The sequence below is a fragment of the Miniopterus schreibersii genome, assembly GCF_964146895.1.
Source record: "Miniopterus schreibersii genome assembly, chromosome: 1".
NCBI classification, from domain to species: Eukaryota; Metazoa; Chordata; class Mammalia; order Chiroptera; family Miniopteridae; genus Miniopterus; species Miniopterus schreibersii.
This window is the reverse complement of record NC_138101.1, coordinates 78,621,242-78,639,553: the sequence shown is the minus strand read 5'-3', so window position 1 is coordinate 78,639,553 and position 18,312 is coordinate 78,621,242. Positions and strand designations below refer to the sequence as shown.

Here is an 18,312-nt window from a genome sequence, read left to right as displayed (position 1 = left end):
TAAAAGGGTTTGAAACAAATAAAACAAGCAATAATGTAATGAACGCTCTCCTCCTGGTGTAAAACATTAGTGCCTTACTCTCTTGGGGCAAAAACTGCCTGGGCAGGCAAAGTCAGCTGCTTGAGGAAGGAGGGCACGACTGCTCGGCTGCCGAGGAGCTGCGTTTCCCATGTTCTCAGAATACCTGCACCTCCGTGCTCTTGCAGCCACTCAAGCAGTCCCTGCAGATCCCATCATACCAACTTCTGGCTCCAGAATCCCAGCACAATGTGATGCTTTATGTCACCACAAAATCTGTGCTCCTGGAGCTGCAGTGTTGTGGTGGGCGGCCAGACCACTCCCTACTGGGAAGGTGTGTGCACTTGTGTGCAGTATATCAAGATGAACAGTAGGCCCCAGTACAGTCTGTCACTCACATCCATAGTGGCTCAGTCACATTGAACCTGGCAGGGTAAGGAACTTGTGGTAAAGTGGCTGCAATACCATCCTGTATCAGGACAGCCTAAATTGCAGGTTGTTAGCTGTATTCCCATATGGTAGAGATTGTGGTTCAAACTATGAGGTTTAAAGAAACTGCTGTTGCTCTACAATGACTAATTAGGAGACATATGTAGCAAGACATGTCCATAGTACAGTATACAACATTACCTAATGTATGGGCATTTGGTTTAATTTCTCAGATACCTTTTTTTTCCTACAGCCCCTTCCTCTTTTGTTGTTTGATTAAACAACTTTGCCCAGTCTGCTTACATGGATCCAGAGAACCAGAAAGCACCATCACACAGGGAAGGCCCTATCCTGACTTCTAGAATATTTGCCATTTACATCTTCCTTCCCATGACTCCTCACTTGGGGACGGGCTGTAATATTCTAGCTTGGTTTCTTTCGCATACCAAAGCACTTGCTCAGATTGGTCTGTTTGTCAATGAAGACTTTAGCAGAGATAACATTTCCAAAAGGCATGAACATCTGCAGAATGTCCTGGTCTCCAAATTCCTGTGGAAGGTGGTAAATAAAGAGGTTTGCACCCTCTGGACCTAAAGAGGAAACAAAAATCAGAGTAAGGTATTCTTCGCTGCTTGGTTCCCAAAGCCGCCTCTTAGGAATGTCTTAACAACAGGTAGGCTAAGCATCTGCTTTCCTCATACTGACAGGGGACAGAAAAATGGACCAAATGTCATGTGCCGGTGTGTCTTTTAGGAAAGCAAACATCCTTCAGGTTTCCATCATTTCCTCAGAAACACTGGTTAAGAATTCACTGATAATCTTGTGTGGGTCACATTTGCTTACTACACGTGAGCAATATTTTAGTCTCTTTATGAGGTAAAGGTGGCAGTCGTGGGGAGGAGAACACAGGTGTGGGTTTTGCCTGGGTGGCCGTGTTTGGCTGTAGGTATGTAGTGTCTCTCAGAGGAGAGTGTGTCCTGTGCATTCTAAGCAAATTGCAGCAATTGAGAATAATGGGTATAGCAGTAATGCTGCTTGGATTTCTCAATCATTTACCTAATTATCCATCCAGTTTTGATTTGCCAAATCTCTTAACACACAGTCTAATAATCATCTTTATTAGAAATGACTGGCAATGAGTCAAGGCAGGGAAAAATAGGTAGCCTGAGCTTCACAACTGTGATAGGAATTATACTGCTGGGAATTGGCCTTGGAAATGAATGTGTGAGATGCAGCAGCTAGTCAAGCACTAAACTAAGCCAGGCTCTTCACTCTTACCCATCACTTTCTAGATACAAGAAACAAGGGCAGAGTGAGGAAGATCTGAGCTATACTGGTTAGAGAGGTATCTGAAGGTTAAAAGAAGCAAAAAGGAGAAAGGAGGGGAATCTGGATGACCTGATGGAAGGTAATCATCTTCTAATATCTAACAGGCAAGAATGCTTCCCAGCTTAGAAGGTGTTGGGGCTCGTTGCATATTCTTTCCCGGGTGGTCTGGAGAAGCCCCAGGGTGGGATGCCTCTAGGATGTTCTATGTTCTGGGCATGGTGTCCCTTCCAGACACCAAGCCCAGAACATAAAATTGGTGAAGCAAGCTCTGCAGCTGGTTCATGGAACCTTCACTGGCATTCACAGGAGAGGAACCAGGACTGGTGGCCCTACTGGGAAGCCCCAGGGGATGGGCTGCAGTGGGGGTGTGGGAGTCCATGGGAATGGGTCAAATAAAAATATAAATGGGGTGAAAAGAACTTTGTACAAATAAAAGGGATGAATATCTTTGCAAAAAAGCCAAACCAGTTTCTTTCTACAAAACAAAAAAATACCCCATAAAATAAATGTTTTAACAAACGGGGCTTTTCGCAAGGAAAACTTACGGAGGCAAATTTGTGAAGCTAGAGACAGAGCACTTCTTACTTAAGTGTTAGCCTGACCACTTTACCTTTCTATATCGCTCGCATTTCCATGGACATGGCCCATCCAGTGCAAAGGAGGCAGTCTGTGTTTAAAGGGACACACAGTTGCACGCTTTGTTTCCCAAATGTTTCCTGGGTTAAAAAACCTCTTAAAAATGCAAACTGTGAACAGATATAAAACCAAAACACTGGAAATGGGTGTTCTGAGTATACTATGCCACGCTCGTCCTTTGCAACATGTATATTGGGCAAATCTGGTACTACCCAGATTTAATGTACCTTTAAAAGAAAAGATCCAAACTCACAAACCAGGATTAATGGCACCCAATTTGCATTGTGAGATTGTCTCACCTGAAGCTTGGGGAGAAAAGTGCAAATTTACTGCCTATGCCTGCACATTCTAGACTGCTCTACATTCTGAATGTGTCCCTGCCAGATGGGGGACCAAGAAAAAGAAAGACAGGTAAACCCAAGGAGGTTCTGTCCTCTTAGTCATCACTTTCCCAGGAAAAGTGCCACCATCTCCTAGTATAGATCCCCCATTTTTTCCCATCACCAACACTGTTAACACTAAAATGGGAAAAAGACTCGACATGGAAAAACCTCTCTTGTGTGCAAGGAAGGCAGCTACTGCTGTAGATGCCAATGGTAAAAAACAAAAATTTTTTGAGGTCCTCCTCGCCTCTCCCTTAGTAAAAGCCAGCTGACAAATGATGCATTCCTCAGATTTCTCCTAGCACCCGTTATTTTAATGTTAGAGGTCTTGTACTGTTGGTCTCAGCTGGCTGGTGTCATATTTGTGGTTCTCACAAGGGCACTGGATCTAGCACAAAGCACCCGGCGTGTTTCTATCAGACCACCAGCTTCCTTTGGGGGGTGTGTGTATGTATGTGTGTGTGTGTATTTGTGTGTGACTTGCCTCCTGCAAACATGGGAAGGTGTGAAAGAGGTCAGAGGATATTTAGGCAGGAAAGGTACTCAACTCTTCAGGATTTAGATCAATAGGGATGCCGTAACCCTTCAGAAGATTTAAAACCACACTCTGTACAAAGCCAAACTGGCTTGAGTTCCCATGGGATAACATGCACCAGGGCACACGACTAAACATCAAGCTGATCAACTCTCCTCACTAAAGGACAAAACTATATAGTAGCAAACCTAAAAGTCTATTTAATACAATTCATTATGAGATTTTTTTCTTTCGCAGTGTAACTTGCCTTTGCATTATATTTTAGTTAAACTAATACTAAGATGGTTTACACTTCTTGAGCTCATGTTAACTGGGAAGGTGAGAGATGACTAAAAATAACCAAAAAACACCATCAAAAAAATAAAAAGCCCTACACCACGCTACTGGTAGCCTGCCTACCTAAATACACATAATCTGCAGTTGGCAGTTGTCATTTCAAACTATTTTACATTAATTCCAGAGGGTTAGTTACTGCACAAGCAATCCCGAAAATGCAAGGCAGGGACTAAATTTAGGGCAGTGGACTGGGGTAAAGCAACTGAGGAAAATGTTTCAGGGCCCAGACTTTATCCTTAAGCCACTCAATTTTGAGTCTTCTGGGTGACATTTTCCCAGCAACACAGGCTCTACAGTTTGCTGAAAGGCGCTGCTGGCTAATGGAGAGGCGACTACAACCCAAGTGGGGAAAGTGGCTTTTACGGTCTCTCCTGAGGAAGTCATTATCTTACAGGACCCTCCTGCTGCCCTTACTTGTCCCACTGTAGTCAGTCTCCAGACAAAGGGGCCTCAAAATGGACTTTTTTGGTGGAACTGTATTTATGACATAGCATCTCCACACGCCTCGGGAAACAGTTGTCTGAACAGTTGTGCGTGTTTTTAAAAATCTACAGCAGTCACAACTACGAGTAAAGGAAAAGTTGAAATAATGAAAAGTAACTTAGATTTCACCTATCTTTTAAACAATCTCTTATTTATAAACAGGAGAAACCTTTTCTTTTTTTACACGTGACTATCTTTAAAGCTGTGTCCCCTTTAAAATTCACAACTTTGTAAAGTAAAACTATCCTATTTCTTTATAGAATTTCTTTAAAGTCAAGTGTTTAAACAAAAACAGTTTGGAATTATGGGGTGAGGGTAAAGGAGAAGGGAAAGAAATGAAAACTTCAACAGCACTTCCCCATTTTAGCCTCTTATCTCACATTCTTAACACGTCAAAAAGAGAATAAATACAATATTGACGACTCTGCTTTAAAGACAACTTCAATTAAGGAAGAAGAAACCAAAAGGAAGAAAGAAAAAGAGACAAGTTCTTCTTATTTCTGCCAGCTCATTAACTATTTTATAATTAGCTTTAATTTATCTCGAACTTTAACTTCCTGATGTTCATTTTGCTTTACTGGCAGAGAACAAGGCAATCAATCACTTACTTGCTTCCCCAGAAGACCCCCAATTAAAGACCGAGTCAGTCCTAACGGTGGACTCATCATTAACCTGGAAACTGCCGCCTAGTTAGAGGCAAGCTCCGCAGTCACAGCATGTGCCTACTGAGAAGCCTGGGGCTGGCTGGACAGTGCTTGAGGACTCGACTGCCTCATCCTGCCCACTGAGGAGGAGTTTCGTGTAAGGGGAGAAATAACGCTGATTTGGGAGGGGGTTCCTGGCAGTTTTTTGATGGCAACGACTACTAAGCAATTGCATATAAACACACAGTAGGTGAGAGATCCATGTTAAGAGGTAGATGAACAATTAAATCAAAAAATAAAAACAATGTAAGACTGAACAGGAAAGAAGAAACAAATTCCTTAGGCTGGTAAGGTCTCTTGAAAGAAAAAACATGAAGAGTAGAAATAAAACGGTTGCTTTCTCTATGAGTCTAGGGTCTTTGAAAATATGCTGCGAAGGCGAATGCTGCCCGTGGGGCTGGCCGCGCCAGGCCGTGCCCGGGGCCGAGGGTGGCACGTACCTTCCTTCTGGCTGCCTGCCGCGCTCTGCTGCTGCAGCAAGCTCTGGCTGTACAGAGTGGGCAGTGCCGCCGCTGCGTACTGCTGAATCCCTGAGTAGGCCTGGGTGAGGGCGTCCATGGTGCCCGCTGTGCCATTCGTCAAGCCCGTGGTGCCAAGTCCTCCATTCAGAGCCGCCATACCTGAGAGCATTTGAGCAACTTTACAAAAAACCCAACAATAGAGAAGAGAAACAGCACTTTTCATTAGTGCTTTCCAAAGGAAGTTAGAGAATCATTTGACAAGTACAACAGCAAGTGCATGCAGCTAGCACACCAACAAAACCAACATGAAATTAAAATGAAACTACGAAGCTGTAACTCACAGTAATGGCAAAAATACAAACAACAGGAAACGAAAAAGCCCCCTGAACAACGCTAACCCTCGTTCCCTAGGCTGGTGATCAACATTCAGTGAGGTGCTGTGGTGAGACAGTACATCTTAATTTCATGCAGGGTGCTACTGGCAAGTACTGGGGTTATCTTTTTGAAATAAAAGCCTTCTGCTTCTTAGCACTTAGACGCAGGAAAAAATATTACTGGCAGAGGCCTATGACATCTGTACACTTAAATCCATTTACTGGGCTCTGTGAGGCCCCAAGAGGTTGAGGAGCAAAGGATAAAATAAAACTTTTCTCCTGTGAGCTGTCTGACGAGGAAATGGCAGAGAATGAGCTTGATGCTCAATAAACCAGTGACTAGGCCGCTCTATTAAGTGGCTTTCCTAAATAGGAGTGTTGCCAGGACTGGGAGTGTAGGAATAGCCCTGGCTGATGAAGAATTAAGGCACAGGAAAGAGTGTGGACCCTTCCACTACCTGTAGAGACTGAAGTTGCATGTTCAGTATGAAAGGCAAGACGTGGAATGGGGCCGTTTGTTTTTAGCAGCACACAGTCAGCTACTTAGACATACACACACGGGTACTAGCCCGTGTAACTGGGGTTTCCGTCAATGAAAGAGCTGCGTGTCACGTTTTTCAGTCAACTGAAGTGGCACTGTGTAGGCTGGGTCTTGGCTAATCACTGATATGAACTGGATGTTGGCCAGCACACTTTTCTGATTTTTAATCCTTATATCCTGGCTGGTTTTCTGCTCTATTATGGTTGCTGACTATGTCACATTTTCCCTGACTGCTGAGTAAAAACAAGCAAGACTTTATAGAGTGTTAACTTTCATACGAACTCAGGAAGTGGAAGAGGTGATATCATAATTGCCTCTAGTTCCTTTTATGATTAAAAAATTTTTTTTAAAAGGTCCGTTTCTGGAAAGAACTTACTGAAAACATTAAGGAAAACCTTAAAGGGATTAGGGTTATTGATCAGGGCTATTAAACAGCAAAGATGACCGACTGTGAAGAAAGTTGGTAAGAAGTCCAATGAGAACAGAACAACTGAGGTCAGGTGCTTAAGAGATTTTGCAGAGAAATAGAGGCCAGCATCACCTCAGTGCTCACAGCAGGGTTTTTCGTTGCCACTCTTGGGAAGCAGAGGTGGGGAATGTTCTTACTCCATACGTGCTGGTTATTTTGACAATTTCATCTCTTCGATGAAAAGAACTACATGCAAGATATGAGTCAGACCACTGCGTAACAGCAGAGGAATCTCATAGTGTCTCTGGTCTGGTATTTTTTCCTGGGGGCTTGAGGAGACAGAATGGGGCCCTGGGTGATGTTACCAAGTATAGACAGAGGACGGGTGGGTGGAGTGGCATGGAGAGGCTGAAGGACACGAGAATGGAACAAGCCTACTGAAAAAGGAAATCGAGCAGATCTAGAATCTAAACAAAGCTGAAAAGGTGCTGGCCAGCAGAGGTCCTGCCGACTCTGCTTTAAATTTCTTGTTACGAAGGAATCTCTTCTATTTTTTTGGTCAGGCCAAGTCAGTGCTGTTAAAGAGCTTGGAAATAGTTTCTCCTGCTCATTAAACAGTCCCTCAGACAACAACTCATCACATTTACCTCACTGGCTCTCTCCTTTTCCATCCGTTATTCTTATGGCTGCCAAAGGGCTGAGGAGTAATTTCTCTCTTCTTCTTTGGTCTTATTTCACAACCTCCTCTCCCAGTATTTGTGTGAATGCAAAGAAACATCAGTGTTGCTTTTCTGAGAGAGGTGAGAGGAGGCTGTAAAATACCTCAGGAAGAGCAGCACACAGCTGGTAAGTGCTGCTGGTTTCATTTTTGTCAGGCTGCTAATAGATGCTAGGGATATAGATGGTCATGTCATGGGCTCACCCTCTGGAAAGTCAGGCTCCTGCGTGGGAAGAAATTCTAGGAGTGAGCAGTGACTTGCCGCTCGTTCCACTTACGCCTCAAGGCGTAAGGTTCTAGGTGTGTGTCGCGGCCTACAGAGCTCCGTGGAACACAGTGACCTGGCAAATAGGGGCTGAAGACAGAAGCTCCACTACAAAGAATGTCTCTGAATTCCCCTGGCATCGGTGGGATGGTTGAAGGCACTACATCTCCATGGTGTCCTGTTTGCTAAATGCCTCAGAGCTCTCAGGCCTCCCATGTGAGACCATGTAGAGTGCCTTCCTGTGATTTGTAGCCTCTGCGACCTGGCTTCTCCAGAGGGCTAGAGAAGGTGGGATTTAATTGCCACAGTCACTGGTGCCCCTGGTGCCCCTGACTCCCTTCCCCGCTGGGACATGCCCTTTCTGCTGTCCAGGTAGATGAATTATCTTCTAGCTCTTCCCCATTTTTTGCTATTTTTTCCTTTTGAAACACAGCAGCAGCATGAACTTCATGCTCCTGAAACACTGGATGGATGTTTGAGGACCATAGTCTTTGTGTGGCCTGCAGCTCCAGCCAGTGACATTTCTGCCACCTCCTTCCACTCTGCCTGCCTATACTCCACAGTGCTTGGCTAGATTTTAGGACTATACTTCAGGGCAAATCTGCTTTCTGAAGGGTTCTGCTTGCTTCAGCTGATTCCATGTGTGTGGAAGATAGTCATGGCTGGCCTTGCCTGCCCAAGGTGGGGAGGAGATGGCAGAGGAGGCACCACGTAAAAGGTGTGGATGCCAAAGAGAGGACTAGTCAGGGCCTTTCCAGCCCACGGCTTTCCTCCATGGTATAACTATCCTTTTGAGTAAAAAAACAGGGGTAACAATTCTGACAAGTACAAGTGCATTGAAAATATTTATAACTGAAACTACCCTGGAAATTCTGGTGTATTTGCCAAAGCCGAGGCAGAACAGGTAACTGATTATCTGGCAGAATTTGAAGGGCCATCAAAGGGGGATTTCAACCTCTGAGAGCTGTTCTTGTGAATTACCTAATGTTATTCTGTATTAAATAATCATATCAAAGTTAACACTTGTCAGTTCAGTTGCTGGTATCTGATTACATCTAAAAACTTAAACAATAGAAACAGGTTAAGTTGAATAAAATGCCTTTCCCCTTAAAAGAATAGGGCTTTTCTTTGAAAAGGCCAAATGGATTGGTGATTTCATCCCATTTAGTCTAGGTTCCCATGAAAGGCATTTATTTGGATACGGAAGGCTGGGACAAAATGACAGGGGTGGCAGACCGCGACAAGGGAAGGCAGTGTGCACAGTGACTACTAAGTACTTTAAATTTAATTGCTCTCCAAAGGTTCTCACCTGATGGAGGCCCAAGGAACTGTGAGATTACTGAGTAAGTCTGTGGAAAAGACACAGAAGGACCCACCAGTAAAGGAGTGGCTGCTATGAGGGTGGTACTGAAATGGAGAATCAGGGGCAGAGCACCATAAGCAAACTACGATTATTTTCAAGCCACTCCGCTAAGTTTTATACTAAACAAAAATAGAGCAAAAGTGAGGGATATCTTAACATACACAGATCTGAAATCTATTTACTGAGATAAATTTCCCTGGTGTAGATGAAGCATATCCTTCTAAGCTGCAAGCTGGTAACGAGAACTTAACTATGAAGTGTCTAAAACCAGGAGAGATAAGTATGAACATGCACAATCAGTGGCACTCATAAGTGTGCCTGTGTTAATATGGTCACAAGTGTGTATGAGGTTGTATGTGCTTATGTATGTATGTATACTCTAAAGATACAGATTAAAATAGTCATTTCCAAATGCAAATAAAGGGTGGCAAGCCACAATAATATGCCCAAAGCATCTTCTCTTTTCTCTCCTTTACAAAAAATATTTCCACAAACACTATTCACCAGGTATTTGGCTGGTGATATTCAGACCATCATAATTTTAAGTACTATATATAGGTAAGCCACTTGGAAGAATTAATGCCATTTAAAAAAGGAAAAATACATTTAAACACACAAAATCAGATACCCTTGGGTGGACATATCTGCAAAAAATGTTTTATCTTAGTTCAGATACGAATATACAAAACACGGCTGAAGAACCCTCAAATAACCCATAAATGAGGGCCCTGTTAGTGAGTCCCCCACACTCCTCACTTCTGATCTGGACAGTTTCTGCTTTTAGCTTTACTGTTCCATTTTTTTTTCCTTTTGCCTTCCCATTAATGAATGTGTAAAGGAAGGAAAAGGACGTTAAACTCAGTTCAATGTAGCTACTTGTCTACTCACCAAACTTCAGGGGGGAGGGAAGAGGGTCAACTTTACACTGAGGTGAGACTGGGAATTAACCAGATCCCATCCACCTACTTCCGCGGCTCCTCGGTTCATGGAAAAGAGTTGGCTCTGTTGAGGAAACCAGACAGCTCTCCTCATGGCAGTTACGTAATGGTTCCCGGGTTGAGGGGCTGGGAGACGGCAGCGATAGGGAAGCTGAGGCCAACTATTTCAGAAGCTGCCTCTGTCCAGGTAACTTTCTCGACTACCTGTTTTGAGAATTATTTGGTAGGACAGGTGGCATCATCCTGTCTGTTGAGGGAGAATGGTCTGAAAGAGGACACTCTATATCAGAAGGCTTTCTCCTTGTATTTGAGACTCGCAGCAAATATTACCCCCCAGCCATTGTTGGGATTGTTCAATAGCCCTGCACTAGTAATATTCACCAAATCAGAAAGAACATATTTTTGTTTTAGCATGATTTTTGGTTTAATTAAACCTTCTCCTGGTTCATCCTCTCTGGTAGGGGGTGTTTGAAGCTAGAAACATTCTTAATTTCCCATGGACTATACAAACTTATATTAACCCAATGGCAAAGAATTTAAAAAACAGAACAACTTAAGCCTGTTGTCCTTGCCAGAGCAAAATTTGTGTAACACAGATCCCACACAAGACCTAGTCATGGTTTCCCTGCCATCTAACAAAGTCCCTTGCTAGCCCCCGATGATGATGGGAAATCCCAGCGAAGTACCACACAACAGGATGGAGAGGCAGACGCACGGACAGGAGGACGACACACAGCAGTCATGAGCACGTGCTGAGGAGGACAGCCACTCCCACTGGCCTGTTACTTTGCAGACCAAGGACAGGCAGGCGATCAAATCAAAGTCCTTGTTTTAGGGGAACTAGGTCCTGGGGCAAGAGAAGCAGCATGAAGGGCTGTGTGCAAACACACACACCTGCAACCGAGGGCAGGGACAAGTGGGCTGGAGCGTCTGCAGAACAAGGTCAGAAACAGGAGTCAAGGCAATGAGGGCTCCTGAATTGGGGAGCTGGAGGCAGCTTTACTGGAATAAAACATTTGTGCTGTCGCATGGTTACCACTTCATATCTTATTTGCTAATCAAGAGCCATCATATCTGGAAGGAAAAATGTTTTTCTTTTCTTCTTTTTTTGGCCTATGATCAGATAAAACAGTCTCAGTTTAAGTTTTTGTTTGTTTTTCCCAGAGCATCTGATATTTCCTACCTCTAAGTGAATGATTTACTTTCTTATCAGGATTATAAAAGTTAGCCTTCATTTGGATGAGTCCTAGGTTCCTTTTTTTTTTTTTTTTTTTTTTACTAAATAAATTGTAAAGTATTCTCTTTGCGTTTTTAAAGTATAGAATCACTGGGATTTTGCTTTGTTTTTGTTTTGCCTTTTTAACAAAATTGTACTGCCTGATAACCCTTTAAAAATAGTTCATGTATTGAATCATGGCTTAAAACAGGGCAACTTGCCAAGAACCCCTTTCTTAATGCTTAAAATGGGGGGTGTTGGGTTGCTTGGGCTGCATGGTAGGTAACTGGATCCCCAGATTAGAATCTCTTTGGGCTATCACGGACCTGCTGGACTTGGCTGCTGTTGGGCACCCAGGGGAACCAAACTGAGGGAAAGAAAAATGAGGTGCCCCCTCTGTGGGGCCGGTGCAGGAGCCAGCACCAAGCATGAGCCTGCAATGTACTACTCTGCTGGCTGGGTACTGCTCCCCCATAGATCTAAAGTGCTGGAGTGGGTCAGCTGTGGAGCACAGACCCGAGTGCGTCGGTGAGTCCCTGTGCTTCACAACTAAGTGGTTCTGTAAGCAGTCGGCCTCAGCTGCGCTGGCAGCACAAGGGCCTCTGGAGCTGCACTGCTTAGAGACCCAGGCCTGCGGGGGCCTAATGAAGACGCCACACCACGTTCCCTTCAGCAGTGGCTCCTCTCTGCTCGGCTGGACTCCCTTCTTCCAAGGCCTTGCTTCCCCCTCATAACTGTCAGGAACCTTTGGGTTTTAGAGCTGGAGGGCACCTTTAAGATCATCTGATCCAGAACTTTCAATTGTCCAGTGGGAAAAGGAAGCTCAGAGCGGGGCAGTGATTTGCCTAAGATCCTGCAAGTAATTACTAGCAGATTCGGAGCGGGGCCCATGTGTCCTGATTTCTGGTCCATCAATTTTTCTATTATTAGCACACTGCCTCTCAGAAGAACAGAATAAATCCCAAACCCAACCAAACCCCTCAAAACCTGCAAATGCCTGCCAACCCCAGAAATGTGTGGATGAATATGCACATACTGCATATTAGAAAAGACGGGGTGGTGAGTGGTTGGGTGTTTTTGAGGCAAAATGAACCTAGACAGCGTCTGCCTATCAAAGCATGTGCTCCTCCATCCCTAGTATTAGTTCTCCCTGTTATGTATCCTTTTTAGGTCATTTCTGGCTGACCGTTTTCTGTGGAGAATTTGGGGGAAGGCTGTCCACCAGAGCAGCAAATACTCACTGTTTATGGTACCTGCAAGTGCATTAATATTATTCAGTCCAACTGTGGCTCCCGCCAGTCCTTGCAGAGTCCCGAGAGAGGTCAAAGAGTTCATGGCCGCACCAGCAGTGGAGTTGGGGGTTGAAGCAGCCACTGAAAAGCAAAGAGGAGGATGGGGCAGGGGGGAGAGAAAGCACAAGATGAGTGAAAGCCAACTGGCCTGGCAAGGGCTCTGTCCTCACCACGGTGGGGGAGCCAGGGAGTCGTGCTTATGTGTTGGGTGGGAAGGGCCTATGGGACTGTACTTGCGGCACTTCTGACCGTTAGATTTGGTGATTAGTAACAGTGATCACAGCTCTGCTTTGCCAGTACACTGCCCTCATTGCTGGGAGGGGGAAATTCGAGACGAGGTGGCCCATCCTGGGTCGCCTCATCTCTCATTCACCCCAACTCTCATTCACCCCGCTTTAGCTCCATGTGTCCTGATTTCTAGTCCATCAGTTTTTAGAGACCTGTCCTCTCAACCGCCTCCTCCAGGTTAACAAATTAAGAGTGGGGGAGTACGATGGCAGTGCTTGGTTTTCTTATTGTTTCTGCTTCAGTGCTGGCATTTTCTCAAAGAGGTTTTGAGGGAAAAAAAAATCATACATCTTCCTGAGTTTGACAGAAGACTCCAGGACCCTGGTGGCAGTGATAATAGACAGGGTAGAGAACAGGAGATGAAACCACTTTGGTCCAAACTCTTCTTCCCCTGTTCTCCCCTCCACAACTCTTTTTATTTTTATTTATGTATTTATTGATTTTAGAGAGAGAGAGAGAGAGAGAGGAAGGGGCAGAGGGAGGGGGAGGGAGGGGGGAGAGGGGGAGGGAGAGAGAGAAACATCGATTTGTTGTTCCACTTATTCATGCATTCATTGGTCGATTCTTGTATGTGCCCTGACTGGGGATAGAACCTACAACCTTGTCATATTGGGATGATGCTCTAACCAAATGAGCTACCTGGCCAGCCCCGCCGACACCTCTTTTTAAATGACAGCTTTATTGGGATAAAATTCACATACCATAAAATTTACCGCTTGAAAGTATGCAGTTCAGTGGTTTTTAGTATATTTACAGAGCTGTACAACCAGCACCACTATCTAATTGTAGAACATTTTTATTACCCTCCAAAGAAACCCATACCCTTCTGATACTGGCAACCACTGGTCTACTTTCTCTATGGATTTGCTTATTCTGGACAATTCATATAAATGGAAACTCAAAATATGTAATCTTTTGTGACTATCTTTTCACTTATCAAAATGTTTTCAAGGTTCATCCATGTTGTAGCCTGTGTCAATGCTTTCTCCCTCTTTATTGCTAAATAACAGTCCATTGTATTGGAGACAATACATTTCGCTTATCCTTTCACCGCCCGGGACATTTTGGTGGTTTCCACTTTTGGGCTATTACGAATAATGTTGCTATGAGCACTGTGTACAACTTTTTGTGTAGACATGTTTTCAGTTCTCTCGAGTATACACATAGGTCTGGAATTGCTGGGTCATATGATAAATAATCTGTTTAACATTTTGCAGAAATGCCAAACTTTTCCAAAGTAGTTTTATTCCCTACCCTTTTTACAGCTATTATAAAACAGCTATTATAAATGTGTTTAAAAAAACAAACAAAAAACTAAAGGAAACTGTGCTTAAAGTATGAAAGAAAGGGCCTTGGCCATTGTGGCTCAGTGGTCAGAGTGTTGGTCTGCGCACCGAAGGGTCTTGGGTTTGAATCCCGGTCAAGGACATGTACCTGGGTTGCAGGTTCACTCCCCACCCTGGTTGGGCATGTGCGGGAGGCAGCTAGTCAGTGTGTCTCTCTCACATCGATGTTTTTCTCCCCCCTCCCCCGCCCCCTTTCACTGTCTCTGAAATAGAACCTCAGGAGAGGATTAACAACAATAAAAACAACAACAAAAAGAATTAAACAAAGGCATGATGATAATGTTTCATCAAATAATAGAGATAGAAATTACAAAAATGAACAAAATGGAAATTCTGGAATTGATAAATGCTTCTGTAAATAACATTTCAACTATCTTTCATTTGTTTAACTTGACAATCTGCTTTTTCACACAGATCATCTTTATCCTGGTGATGGAGGCAAAGGCTAAACTCAACTCTGACCACGGCTAAAAGACGACCTTGGTCTGTTTCTAGCTGTGAAATCGCTGTGAGAGTGAGGCTTCCTTTCCGTCTGGCATGGCCAGGAACTTCACCCCTTGCCCTGGAGTGTTCCTGGCCGGGGGGGGGGGGTACCCCTGCTCTGCCTTCCGAGACCCACACCACTGCATGCAATGTACCTTACTTGGGATTCCTTTGGGATGAGGCCAGATCAAATGTCTAAAAGCTGAATTCCCCACCTTGTCACATTTCTGTCCTTGTACGACACTGGCATCTGACACCTCATTATGTGTGTATCTTTTCTTTGTCTTTTTAAAAGAAAATTACAGACTCAAACCAATGTTTTCTAGTCCTTTTGTATTATAAAACTTTTTGAATACAGACAAAAGTACAAACAAGAGCAGTACAAACTCCCATAAACTCATATTCAGATTCTAGAATATTTGAGAACCAACTCACCCCCAAATCTAAGAGTATTAAAAACAAACTTAAGACCTTATTGCCATTTCACTTCTACATACTTTTTTTGTAAGCAACTCTTAAAACGGTGGACATTTTCTTTTACAACTCTAAACCATCATTAAACCTAACAAAATTAGCAATAATACCCTGGCTTCATTATGTGATGATGTCTTGTTTAGGATTTTTTCACCTATGTGCATGAATAAGATAGGCCTTTATTTTTCCTTCTTGTACTACCAAGCTTTTGCTAACTTCATAAAATGACTGGGAGAATATCCTTATTTTTCCACTCTCTGGAATAGACAGTATAAGATTGAACACTTATAATTTAAATATTTGGTAGAATTTGCCAGTAAAAATGATCTGGACTTGATATTTCATGATGGGATGGTTTTAAAATATTGATTACATTTCTCTAATAAAGAGGATTGTTCAACTTTTAATTTTCCTCTTGAATCAGTTTTGTTAAGTTACAACTTTCTAGGAATTTGTGTATTTTAAGATTTCAAATTTATATTGGTATAAAAGCCTAAGGTGCTGTTGAAAATAATAGAAATCTTGGTGGTGAGTAATTAAGAGGAGACTCATACTCCACACCAGCGGAATGACAGGCCAGCTGGGAGTTTAACAGAGAGAACCAGAGAAGGAGACAGGTAAGAAAAGTCCTCCTGGGGTAAGAGCAGGCTTCAAGGAATGACCTTGCAGAGTTTCCCTAGGCAGAGGCCTGGCTTGAACTGAATCAGGCTGTAAGGGCATTTTATGCTCCAGGGTCAAAACAATAGATCAAACAACTAGAAATTAGTGGAGGCTAACAGCTGGATGTGATAACAGTAGACACAGACCCACCAGACGTTTAACAGGGAGATCAGGCAGGGAGCCATTTGGGAGAGTTATTCCATTTAAAAAAGGAAATACAAGTGTCACAGCCCAGACTGTGTCCCCTAAGGAGTGACAGCAGAAGCATTCAGTAGTAGAATAGGTTTAGTTGCACTAGTCTAGCTAAGTCACTAAGCAAATAAGCAAAGAAGTAGTTGGGTTTGGGGGCAGGGGAAATAGAGTGAAGAGGATCAGTGTCCAGAATTGCTATGATACATCACCTAAAATGTCCAGTTGTCAACAAATTATGAGATGTGCAAAGAAACAAAGTATGATCCAGACACAACAAAAATGCAGGTGACAGAGACTGTGTTTGAGAGGGCTCAGATACTGTACTTAAAGACATCAAAGCAGCTATTATAAATATGCTCAAAGAACTAAAGGAAACCATGCTTAAAGAATTAAAGAAATGTATGCTGGCAATGTTTCATCAAATAACAGAGATGGAAATTACAAAAATGAACAAAATGGAAATTCTGGAACTGAAAAGTAAATTACAGAAATGAAAAATTCACTATGGGGCTCAATAGTTGATTTGAGCAGGCAGAAGGCTGAGCCTCAGGGAAATGTAGTACACCATTAATCACACTAACATACATGTCATGGGAGTACCAAAAGTAGAGAAAAGAGCAGAAAAAATATTCAAAGAGATCAGAACCAAAAACTCCCCAATTTTGATGAAAAATATTAATTTATACATCCAAGAAAGCTGACAAACTACAAATAGAATATCACAAAGATATCCATACCCAGACATGTGATAGTAAAAATACTGAAAGCCAAAGATAAAAATCTTGAAACCAGCAAGAGAAAAAAATGACTCCATGTATAAGGGGTCCCAATAGGATTAACAGCTACCTTCTCACAAACAGTGAACCAGAAGGTGGTGGGAAGGCATATTCCAAGTGCTGAAAAGAAAAATCTATGAACTAAGAATCTTATATCCAGCAAAACTATCTTCCAAAAACAAAGGAGAAATAATGACATTTCTAAATGAACAAAAACAGAATTTGTTGCTAGCAGATGTTTCTTAACAGGAAACACTAAAGCGAGTTTTTCAGACTGAAAGCAAGCTATTCCAGACAGTAACTAGAGTATGTATACACACACACACACACACACACACACACCAAAAAACAAAACCTCAAAACAAGTCCAAAGAACACTGATAAAGTAATTATGTAATTATAAAAGAGAGTATAATTGCATTTTTCTTCCTTTCTTCTCTTAATTGATTTAAAAATCAATTGCTTAAAACAATATGTATATAATTGCATTGTTGGGCCTATAACATATGGAAATGTAATATATTTGACAATAAAAGCACAAAGGCGGATGGGAGGACAATATTGTTTGGAGCAAAGAAATTATGCTGGATGGTAATCATGAAAAGAAATGAAGAGAGCCAAAAATGGTAAATAATAGGATTACAAACTATTGACATATACTTGCTCTCCTTTCATTTTCTTTAAAAGACATTAGGTTGTATAACATAATAGTTATAACAATGTATTTATTGTTGGTTTTGGAACATATAGATGTAATGTGTGTGTAAATAACTACAACAAGGGGACAAGGGGAGAAGGGGCGAGAGTTCCGTAGGAGGAGATTTCTGTATCTCACTGGCGTCGAGTGAATATAAAACTGAAGTAGATTTTGGTAAGTTATGGTGTCTATTATAAGTCTTAGGGAAACCACTAAGAAAGTAAAATTTGAGCCCGGCCGGGCGTGGCTCAGTGGTTAAGCATTGACCTAGGATCCAGGCGATCAGGGTTCGATTCCCGGTCAGGGCACATGCCCGGGTTGCAGGCTTGATCAATGACTCTCTCACCATTGATGTTTCTATCTCTCTCTCTCCCTCTCCTTTCCTCTCTGAAATCAATAAAGATATATTAAAAAAAAAAAAAAAAAGTAAAATTTGAAAATATTGAAAAAATCATGAAATTAAAATGTTATATTAGAAAATATTTACTTAATGCAAAATAAAGCCATAAAGGTGAAACAGAGCAACAAAAAGACATGTGACATGTAGAAAACAAAAAGAACAGAGGCACATGTAAATGCAACCATATCAATAAGAACATTAAATGTGAATGAATTAAACAATCCAATCAGAAGGCAGGGATTGTCAGACGGGGTTAAAATAAACCAGCCTTAGCAGTGTTGCTCTGCTGGCTGGAGCGTCATCCTGTACACCAAAAGGTCGCAGGTTCAGCAGGGCGCATACGGGAGGCAACCGATGGATGTTTCTCTCTCACATTGATGTTTTTCTCTCTCTCTCCCTTCCACTCACTCTGAAATCAATAAAAACATATCCTTGGGTGAGGATTTAAAAAACAAAAAAATGAAAAACCAGCTCTGTCTATGATGTCTACAGGAGACATACTTCAGATTCAAAGACACATACAGGTTGAAAGTAGAAGAATGGAAATATATACCACACAAACAGCA

At 42.6% G+C, this 18,312-nt stretch overlaps 1 protein-coding gene across 11 annotated transcripts in view; it reads right to left on the bottom strand.

The window, feature by feature from the left end:
- Positions 1-18,312, bottom strand: part of CELF2 (CUGBP Elav-like family member 2) — a 789,880-nt gene that overhangs the window by 4,077 nt on the left and 767,491 nt on the right. For 4 of the 11 annotated variants that reach the window (XM_081128230.1, XM_081128235.1, XM_081128229.1 and 1 more), the window contains 3 exons: positions 12,392-12,511; positions 5,294-5,473; positions 894-1,037 (listed from right to left, as the gene is read on the bottom strand). In XM_081128230.1, the coding sequence (XP_080984356.1) occupies positions 894-1,037; positions 5,294-5,473; positions 12,392-12,511 (444 nt within the window). Of the gene's footprint in view, positions 1-893; positions 1,038-5,293; positions 5,492-12,379; positions 12,512-13,006; positions 13,130-18,312 lie in introns of all 11 variants that reach the window. The other 7 variants (XM_081128238.1, XM_081128231.1, XM_081128234.1 and 4 more) reach the window with 4 other exon arrangements.